This window comes from Synchiropus splendidus, chromosome 1, assembly GCF_027744825.2.
Source record: "Synchiropus splendidus isolate RoL2022-P1 chromosome 1, RoL_Sspl_1.0, whole genome shotgun sequence".
NCBI lineage: Eukaryota > Metazoa > Chordata > Actinopteri > Syngnathiformes > Callionymidae > Synchiropus > Synchiropus splendidus.
In genome coordinates this window covers 64,011,461-64,022,117 of record NC_071334.1, presented here as the reverse complement: position 1 = coordinate 64,022,117, position 10,657 = coordinate 64,011,461, and the positions used below count along the sequence as shown (strand labels likewise).

The 10,657-nt window shown below is 45.1% G+C and overlaps 1 protein-coding gene across 2 annotated transcripts in view; it reads left to right on the top strand.

The window, feature by feature from the left end:
* Positions 1-601: 601 nt before the first annotated feature.
* Positions 602-10,657, top strand: part of nrp2a (neuropilin 2a) — a 60,061-nt gene continuing 50,005 nt past the window's right edge. For both annotated transcript variants that reach the window (XM_053866885.1, XM_053866886.1), the window contains exons 1-2: positions 602-1,177; positions 10,193-10,370. In XM_053866885.1, coding sequence (XP_053722860.1) covers positions 1,105-1,177; positions 10,193-10,370 — 251 coding nt within the window. In that variant the 5' untranslated portion in view covers positions 602-1,104. The remainder of the gene's footprint in view (positions 1,178-10,192; positions 10,371-10,657) is intronic.

The following is a 10,657-nucleotide window of genomic DNA, read 5'->3' as shown; positions in this document are numbered from 1 at the left end:
TATATATATATATATATATATATATATATATATATATATATAAATTAAAAAAATATATAAAGTAAAAAAAAAAAAAATATATATATATATATATATATATATATATATATATATATATATATATATATATATATATATATATATATATATATATATTTTTTTTTTTTTTTTTTTTTTTTTTTTTTTTTTTACTTTATATTTTTTTAAGATGTCCAGAATGGTGCTATCCCATGGTTTGGCGTGCCTAAACTCACCAATCCACTCACTCCAAAACAGCACCCTCAGATACATCAACTACATTACGCACGGTCAAATAAAAAAAATAGTAATACACACATTTAAAAAGCCACTTATAATGTGAGAAATCGTTTTGGAAAGGCCTCGAACATGGCAGCGAATCGACTCCTTGCTGATTTCGCATCACAGCCAGATGTATCGTGGTGATCGGCGCGGGAGCGTGGCTCTCTCTGAGGGGGAGAGTCTGTGGACTGGAGGTGAGAGAGGAGCAGGAGAGCGAGGGAGACGGAGGGGGGGCGCTCCCTCCTTTCATCAGGGAGGGGGCGGAGCCGAGGCGCCGCCACTGTAACGCGATAGCGGCTCAAAAGCGCGACGACTCTCACACGCTCTCACACACGCCTCCAGGACGCATGCCGCAGAGAGTGGACCGAACCCGGAGCACAGTGACAGAGCCGCGCGAAGCCCGGGGACGCAACGCTGTGGCGCGTATTTGGCGCTCAACAGGAGCTTTGTCAAGATTTGGGAGGTGTTGTGGAGGACTTGGGCAGGAAAGAGGAACCATCCCTGTGCGCAAAATACGCGTGGACTTACCAGACCCGTGGACTTGAGACCACCACCAGACGCCAGAATCCGCTCATTTTTGCTTGATTCCTCGTTTGATTCCGTGTGTCACCGATGGACACGCGTCCTCAGATGGTCCGATAGACTCGGTGACATGTAGTTGTCACGCGTGTCTCCATCAATGGTTGAAGTTGGATTATTGAACTGGCGTGGATATTGTTGAACTCTAATTCCTCAGAGGAGCTCTCGCCTGCTATTTGTCACCTCTGAAGTGGAAGCAATTGAAAGTTCCAGCGCTCCTCCAGGATGGATTTGTCGTGGTCTTTGGTTGGATTGCTACTGGCCATGTGTCACCTCTCTCCGGCCCCGGCGGAAGAAAGTAAGCTCCAGTCTTTTTCAGTGTTGACTCAAACTTCATCAGCTACTCAAATAACACGCTTTCAACTCTCACTTGAATTTAGCTGATCAGGGAGTTGGGGGAATTGTCTCTGAGGGCATTGACACACGAGAAAATGTGATTTCATGTGCGGAAAAGTTGGGCGCCCTTCCAGCACAGATGTGCTTCAGTACGAGTGTAACCGCGAGAGATAGTGTGGTGTTGTGGATATCACCTCCTGCGCGGCTCCGTCGTGCTTCAGCGGGGCTCTGCTGGAGGGAGGAGGCGGGTGGCGGTGGGCTGCTGCCCGGGGCGCCGGGCTGCACGCGCCGCCACCTCCGTGCGCCCCCAGCCTCGCTGGAAACAACAGAGTAGCTTAGACAGTCTAAATATAAGATCTTACTTTCAGAGTGGACCTTTTTTAAATAACCATTGGAGTAGCATTATTTTTACTGAATACTGACCGTATTTAAAACGTTTTAAGCTTTGATGAGGCAGGACAACTAAAGTTTATTAACGGCAGTTTTTTGTTGTAAGATAAGAAGATATAAGATTGTTTATTTTGATGAACAATCTAAATTATTTCCTGTTTTATCCCGCTTTTATTACTTTTGGATGTACTGTATGCCATGTACAAATTAGTAGAAAATAAATAAATAACCGTAATGTGCCTCCTTAAAACATCACCTCAGTAGAGAGATTATCTACTGTAGCACTGGGGCCATAATGAGAGGATCTAATGTGTTTAAAATCCATCCTTCTTTGTGAGCGCTTCTTATTTATCATTCACTCAGATATACTGTCAGAGAAGTGATATGGGGTTTATATGGCTGATGACGACACTTCTGTGACTGACTGTGACCTTCTTTATTTTACTTTTAAACGTCACTTTTGCCTCACATCCTGACCGCTGTGCGTCCCAGGGTTCCGTTAAAATAGCTGGGCTTGCATGGCTGAACTTTCCTTTAATGGTTTTCATTTGGTTTCTTCGTCATGATTGTTAATGACTAAACAAATGATTCCAAACTAATTCCACGTGTGTTTGCTTGTAAAAAGTTGAGTGAGGAACAAAAGGCGAGCCCAGTTTTCCTCCTGTTTCACACAAAAGTCAAGGCAAAAACATACTTGCATCGCCAACGTTTCTAAGGAAAAGGTTCAGTTGTCTACATCTGGCTGCCGTTTGTTTGGCTGATCGAGGAGTCTGTGCCTTTACAGCACCACCCGCTGCCTCCTTTAAAAAGAGCCCTGTCTCACGCTTACAGTCTCTTCCTCTTGTTTAGGCTACTAGTTTTTAAAGGACATGCATCTGAGCGTGTGTTTCTGCTGGTGATCAGAGGCAGATGTGGACCTCTTGGCAGCGAGAAGATCCACCCTCCATTCTCCTCCTCTCGTTTCTCTTCGCTGCCAAGACTCCACACCACATGTCCCTCCCTCCATGTTCCCTCCATGAGCCACATTACACACAGATGCCGGAGGAAAAGCGAGAGAGAACAGATTGGAGACAGAACAGAGGGGAGTTTTAGGAGGAGGAAAAGGGGGAGCGGAGAGAGGTAGAAGAATGGCAGGAAGATATAAAGGTTTCATTGCGACGCATCCACCAGCTATAACCTGAAGAAAGGGGGACGGGTGAAAGGGGGGGGATTGTTGGAGGTCAACATCAAAGCGTGCTGGGGTCAGGGAGTAAAATGGGACTGGATGCGGAGCGGAGGCTGCTTTAAGTTGGCTGTCGACTGACGTGACTCAGAGAAAGTGAGCACATGGGCAGGCAGATTTTTGCTTTAAAATAAAAGTAGAAACTGTGGCACTTCACCGTTTATCATTGTCTTTCAATGATTAGCTGTTGGTTGGTTTGAAAGATTACAAAATGTGAATTGTAATCCTTCCTACTTTGTTCATTCATACTTGTACCATTTGCTAGAGAGACTTGTACCTGACCCAACATGCCTCTGAACCCTGTGTTTAGTGGCTAAATTCGCATCGCTGCCCCACAGTTTGACATTGACTGAGGGATGTCAACGCTCAGTGGTGGCCACTCTGCCGCACGTACAGTAGAGCTGGGCGTGTTTTGGACTAGAAGCTGCACCAGATGAGAAACATCAGAAGTCGGCGGCGGCCTTCATGGGCTGTTTTGAACAGTAAAGCAGTAGCAGGCGTCCCCCACGTGATGGATGCTCCAACTGAAGGTGAACTAGATCAACTCTTATACCGACATACTGCGGCGGGTAATTCAAAGTAGATCAGCCCTGCTTTTTGGCCGCGTCCGTCCATGACAGATGAACCGTCTTCATTTGTGTCGGTGAGAACGTTTCCAGTGAATATTAATGCGGGTGTCATTTCCAAGTGGAAGACAAGTCTTGGACCATCATGATATCGCTGTCACATGGGGTGCAGACAGAGCTTCTCTCCACTCGTACTGTAATCGCAGTAGTTTGACTCCCTGACACGTACATTAATTACTCGTTACCATCCACATTAATATTCAGGCCATTAAGCAGCTCATTTGCATGTTTATAGAGTGGGTGGGCGTGCGGCCGCAGAGTTGCCGGGTTTCTAATCATTTGCTTAGAAAGTTGTGATTACATTTAGTCATTTATATCTCTCTTTTCACTCTGTTTGTTTTTCTTCACGGCCCTTCGGCTCCTGGCGTTTTCCTCCCGTTTTAATCTCCCTTGGTCTCAATGGTATCAGCTGTGAAAACAAGGTCAACGATTAGCATTCATAGCCCAAGACAAGCGGTGCGGCTCGCTCGATATCAGTCAGGTATGAGAGTCGCAAAGCCCCGAAACAGCCCGTTGCTCTCAGGGTGAAATTAAAAACAAGACCCCCATAAATAAAACAGAGCCCTGCGTTTCATTCTGATGCATTTGGCGCGTTGGGGGGTCTTAGCCAGCGCTTAGGGACGGCTTTGTTGGCAGCTGGAGGGTTAGGTAGAATCGTCGTGACGTGTTTAAGATGCATTGTCTTCACCCACGAGGGGTTAAAGTCGAAAGAAAAGAGGTCTTTAAGAAATGTTTTGTGCGGATATCTGTGCGGCAAAAGCTTTTGTAAGATGTAAACAGCGAGAGACATGATATCGTGGCCAGGTGGGATTTGGACCAAAACACCGGCGGCCTGCAGGCACCATCTGTTTACCTAACTGATCCATTCAGCCATTGATCACGACGGCCTGCGCCGTGCATTTGGCTGATTAGCATCGGCCACTTATCCTGTTAGCGTGGAAGAAGTACTAAGGGGGATTGAGGGAAAGGAAAAGAGGATTTGGGAAGAGTATCCTTTTTTAATCTGTTCTTTTTCGCCAGCTAACATCCGACCCCGAGCAGGGTTTTGAAAGTTATTCGCCGATCACAAGTTGGCTATAAACGTCTCATTTCAAGTTGGTTATTCTCACAAGCCACCGATTCATAACCGACTCCCACTTGTCACATGAGATGCAGTGGCTTGAATTTTGTGTTGCCAAACCACGCCACATGAGGTTGGAAGGAATAATGGCGTCACATGCTGAACACATGCCTGTTCTTCACATGTATTTCGAGTGGCTTTTCTGTTGTTTTGCAGGCAAATATGAGCAACAAAGTATTGTGTTAACCTACGGAAACATGGTGTTGCGAATGTTTCCTTGAAAGTAAGAAGAGCATTGATCCAGCCTGAATAATTCATCCCTCGCTGCAACAAGTGACTGAAGAAGTTATACTTAATTTAACACCAGAACGAATCAGGTTTTTGTTCGCCTTTTTTTTTATTTTCATCCCTGTCATCTTTAAGACACGAACCCCTATTCTTCTGCCCCCTCCTCCTCCTCTTCCTCACCCCCGGCCGGGGCCAGTCTAGTGTGGAATGGTGAGATTAAAAGCAGTGGCAGAGACAACCTCTGCTCTTGACTGAATGGATGAGTGCGGCCCGCTCTCCCCTCACATTCCCTCACTCACGGCGATAGCGCTTTTTAATTAATGTAGGTGGAGGGAGGGGGGGTGAGAGAGAAAAGGGAGGGGCTACAGACACCAGGAATGATGGAGGGATTTATCAGTCTCTCTCCTCACACTCGCAGCTTATCCCCGAGCGTGACGCCATACTTCCCAGATAAGGCAGCTAATAGAAATGAAAGTGATGGCACCCCCCCCCACACACACACACAGACATACACACACTTGTATTGTGGAGTTAAGACATGCAGACTTGTGCACATTTTCTAAGATAGAAGTGATGAAAGCACAGCCAGAAAAATGGATGTGAATGGATTACACGGGCTCATAAAATATGCAGAGTATATGCAAACGCCAACAATAATTAAAAGCACAAATGGCGGACTGGCGCTGATGCAAACGTCCCCAGAGGGGGCGACACAATGGAACATCTTTACTGACTAATATTCACATCTTGTGTATTTAACTCATTACGGAAAAGTACACTCATCTGTCCCTGTAATCGGTGTCCTCTTAGCGATGTATTCTAATGTGATATTATGTGGGTTTCACTTTTGCGAAAGCTGAGACAGACAAAGCGCTGCATAACAACTACATCCATCCATTGTTGATGTTTGATTTTCAAGGGAAGAAATACACAAATTTAAATGCTATTTCCTCCAAAAGGCAAGCAGAAGAGTCACAGCACCACGTGACTCTCAGTCACTGAACGGTCCATGTTGATAAAGGTGCGCTTTGGTTAGATCTAGTGTCAAACTCTGTGGTTGTTTGTGCTCCATTAGTTGCCTTAACAATCTTGAATCTCATAAAATGTGACTGATGAGCAGCAATGATGTCCCGAACACAAGAAGCTGCTCATGTGAAGATGAATGGGACTCATTGTTCTAAGGGAAATGCAGAGTCAGCAAAGTGGACTTTATTATCACACACAAGTGTGTGTGTGACTGGCAGAGGTTCCCGGGCGGGTCAGCGCCTACAGGGAGTCACAGGACAGCAGGCGGCTCAGACTCAAACCTCACCGACACCTCTTCCTCCCAACCAGCCTGTTTTCATCTCAGCGTTCTGCCGACTGATGTCGCGATCATGCTGCATGTCTCACGTTCTCCCTCTTCCCTTCTTTATCAGTCTCTCTTTAACCATGGCCCCGAGTCCTTTCACTCCATATTTCCCACAATAATCCCTCACCCGCCTCTCCGCGCTCTCCCTCCTCTCACAGTCTCCTCATCCTCCTCAGGCCACTGAATGGGCAGCTGAGGGAGAAAGTGCCGAAGCTGCAGGATTCTCCCCAAACGGCTTAATCTGCCTGGGCTGCGTGTGCTGATAGCCTCCTGCACACCGTCTCAGCAACAATAGCTGTCTGTCTATACCAGTGTAGGAGATAAAGATGTGTCTCGCGCTCCCTCTCTCCATCTTCGTCTCTCTTTTTGTTGACATTTTCAGTTTCCTCTGACGTCTGCCTCTCTGACTGACGGGTGCTTGTGGCCTCCTGTACAAAATATAGTATATCTCAAAGGGTATATTGGGATTATTGCAGGGTATTCATTGATGTGGCGGAGGTGCATACATTTTGTTTATTTTAAAAGTATAAAATTCCTTACTTTACATATCCTCTGAGCTTACGTTTGTTGAGCATAAAACTTTTTTTCCCCTCATAATTAAGTGGAGGGAAATGCCTCCTGAAATTGACCTTGGTGTTGCCATAGATTTACTGAAAGTGCTCAGTAAACAATGGAAATAATCACTATAACAAGTACCATGTGCACACAAGTCGACTCAGTTACATAGTCTTTCATAGCTTGAACAAATCCTTCAGGAATATTATGCAGTCGGTTAATACTGAAAAACCTGGCCAGTCACAGCCAACACAAGTGCAAGGCAGCGCCAGACTCTGCATGCCAAGATGTTTAAGCATAACTACACAGCTCAGGACAATAATTTCACTCACCTTCAGGTATTCACACAAGATGAAGAGAAGGAAGTCACACTGCAAATGAACACACCTGTGCGTGTGGTGCATTCACTAACATAGGAATGGCTGTGGTTCATTCAAGACCAAGTGGCATTCTAAGAGAAACCATCAGATGATATTGCAATTTTTGTGAAATTAGTGAATATTTTTGTCTCAGTTCTTATATTTCCATTTAATTGATGCATTCAGATTCTTTTAGTAATATGAATTTTGCCCCTGTGAAAATATGTTTTTTCTTTTTTTTTGTTCATTTACTCCCAATAGTGAACAACAATCCTGAAAATGTATTTGACATATTCTGGATATGAACGCTCCGGGGGAATGAATTGCTCGCCCCTGGTGTGAAGGATGCCTGAAGTGAAACACAACACTTTATTCAATGACACGGAGCGTTACATGAGTGAAATATCCACTTGCTTTTCTTACACATTATGGAATGAATTGAATGGCTCCATGTTTGTAGGAGTCAGCATGTGTTCTTGTTAGGCGTGCGTGGGCGTCTCTTCTCTGCAGTAACAGAGTGAGGAAGCCACAGCTCTATCAAATGTCAGAGATTCTTAAGTGTGCCTTTTAAGCACAATAGGCAGTGGAAATGTCAACACTTGAAGGCTCTATTACACTTCAAACCTTTTTTCCTCGCCACTTACTTCATTGATGCTTTCAGAGAGATTTACCAAGAAAAAAATGAAAAGGTTTTCTCTCCTTTGTGGCCAAGATTGATCCGGAGCGGCGGCTCCATAATCAAACCTGCCACCTGTTTGTGCTGCGAGTTACGGAGAAGTTTGTCTCCGGTCCATGATACTGTCAAGTTAATTTGTCCTTGAAAGCAGATCCGGGTGAGATAGAAGAATGTGTGTGTTGTTTTGTACCCATCAGAATATATGAACCCAAGTGGCATTCCAAGTACAGGGTCCACCACATGACTTCAGCTGTTCTGTTCCGTTCTGGCAAATAGAGGCCACAAAATAGGGTATTTTGAATGGCCCACTGTTAAAACACAGTACTCTCTGCAAGTCTGCAACAGTCGAAGCTGATCCTAGAGTTGAAGTTCTAAATCAAATTTGTTCTCCCGATTAATCCTGGTTGGTGGCACTAAATGCTGCTGCATGCCGATTGTGGTAAACTCTGGGTCAGAATGTTGTGTCACCAATGGTTCCCATGGTTATCGAGACATTTTGAACACACTTTGAATGGAGAATAACACTGATATTTTAAATGGTTTCAGGCATAAAAAGGCGTTCCTCGAACTATATATATAACTATATAACTATATAAGGTTGAGATATGTTGTGCTATGACTCAAGGTGGGTCACGAACTCCTGCGGCCACTATTGACCCAACACATTATTAAGAAAACAGTTTTCCCTCTGAGTCTAGTTCCACACTTTCATTACATCTTGAACAGCGTTCGGCGAACGACTCACACAGAAGCGCCGCTGCGGTAGAACCCTCCCCCTCTGTTGTCATGGAGAAAGCATTTCTTCGCCTTTGCCCCTGTGAAAAATAATAATGCCTGCAAATTTATTGGAATGAAAAAGTAATAAAAGGGCCATTGTCCGCGAAGAATGATGTCTGTGTGATGTCTCACTGGGCTTGTGTCTCTCTAATATGTGCTCCTTTTGTATGTGCATGTGAGTTTATATGTTTAGCGTGTTTGCGGGAGATAAGGCGCAGCGCAAGAGCAGCAGTAGCTGTCAAGGCACGAGCGGAGAATGGAGACTTTGTTGCCGCATTAGTTTCTCATTACAGGGTCGGGGTGACCCCCAGAACCCCGCTAGACAGTCCGTCTGTGTGTCACTTCCTGCCTCGGCCCGCGGAGCCATGCCATTGGCAGGCTATTGTTCCTGGGAGAGTGCGATACCATCAGTGTTCTAATGTTTGCAGATTGGCTTGCCGGAGCAACAATTACACTTGGAGAACGCTCCCAGTGGGGATGTGGAGAGATAAGAGCTTGGGTGTGGAAGTGGGTGAACAACGCTGTGCGCTTGTGTGTCTCTGTGTGTGTGTGTGTGTCACTCGCTAAATGATCATCTTTTATTGTTTTAATAGTGTTCCCATGCGCTCCTGCTCGCATTGAGAACGCACAATGGAAAAGTCTTTCTAACTTCCCCCAAACCGACAGCCTAAATTGCTTTCTTTGTTTTATTGTCCTTCTGTTGCTCATCACATCTTCATAGAGGTAAACGCAGGCGCAGCTGCGACTCACAGAAGAAAGACAGCGCAGTCCATTTCAGGATTCTGCGATAGCAGAAAAAAAGGACTCCCACTTTATTTAACTCTAAACAACCGCAGCGTTTTGGTTTAAATGAAATCTTCAGTGTATTCAGCTCATTTAAAATCAGATCCAAACAATGCAGATTATCCTTTCGAGGTGAAATTTTTAGTGAAACTCAGTAAATACCTTTCATTTTGACAGGCACCTATGAATAAGAGGCCTGCGGTCCCTTCATAGTTGCTGGTTGAGCACACTTGACTCCAGCAGTAAAGCAGTTCAGGGCAAAGATCTCAAACTAAAACACACCAGCAGGGAGTTCCTGTTCCCTAATGTAATTTTGAGCAGGCCAACAAACTGGCGCGGAACCTGAAAAGTTTGTTCACGGCAGGCACAACTGACATCATTGACCGGCGAATCGTATGGGACAGTCATTATTCCAGGTATCTTCATTATCTATGACTCTTCGTCATCAGCTTGTTGGTTGAAAACAAATTCTCTCAAGTAAAGCCACAAACGTTTTTGGAATATCGATGCAACCTGTTACTCTGCCAGTGTGTTGTTGACTTCCACACTTTATAACACCCTCCGACTCATTCAAACTTGTATGAACGTGGGCTGGTTCGATAGAAAGCACCAAGGTTCTGAGTAACCAGAATGGAACCAGTTCAAGATCCTCAACTGTGTCGGTGTGAGAGACCAAAAATAGGATCTAGGATCAGGATCTTTTCTCTGGATGACCTTTACATTTTTTACCTTTCACACTAGTAGCAGTAACTATTCCAGCTGCAGGTGTTGCTGTGCATTATGGGATTTAGAGACCTTGAGATCGCTGACTTACAGTCTATAAGCATTTATATGTATGAAAGTGTCCATAACACAAACACAATATTCACAATATTCTTTCTGTCCGACAGCATCAGAGTGCAGAGGAGTCTTCGACGCCAGTGAGGCGGGCTACATCACCTCCCCTGGTTATCCTCTGGAGTACCCCCCTCACCAGAACTGTCAGTGGGTCATCACTGCACCAGAGCCCTCGCAGCGCATCGTCCTCAACTTCAACCCGCATTTTGAGATTGAACGTCTGGACTGCAAGTAAGTGCTGGAGGGTGGTCGAGGCAGAAGAGATTTGTGTTGCCAACCACTCGTTTCCTATGTAATTGAGCTATAAAGTCGAATGTGACTCAGATGCGGGTGCTCGTCCGTGTCGACCAAATCCTCAGAAAGCACATTTGTATCTCACATCAATGGTTTCTGTCTGAAGCACGCTCATTTTACTTGCTGGTCTAATTCACTGTCAGCGGTTTTGGGTTTAATCACAAACATTTTCCACATTCTGACCGCAGTGGGTCGATTACAGTGGAAATTTTAATTGCAGATTC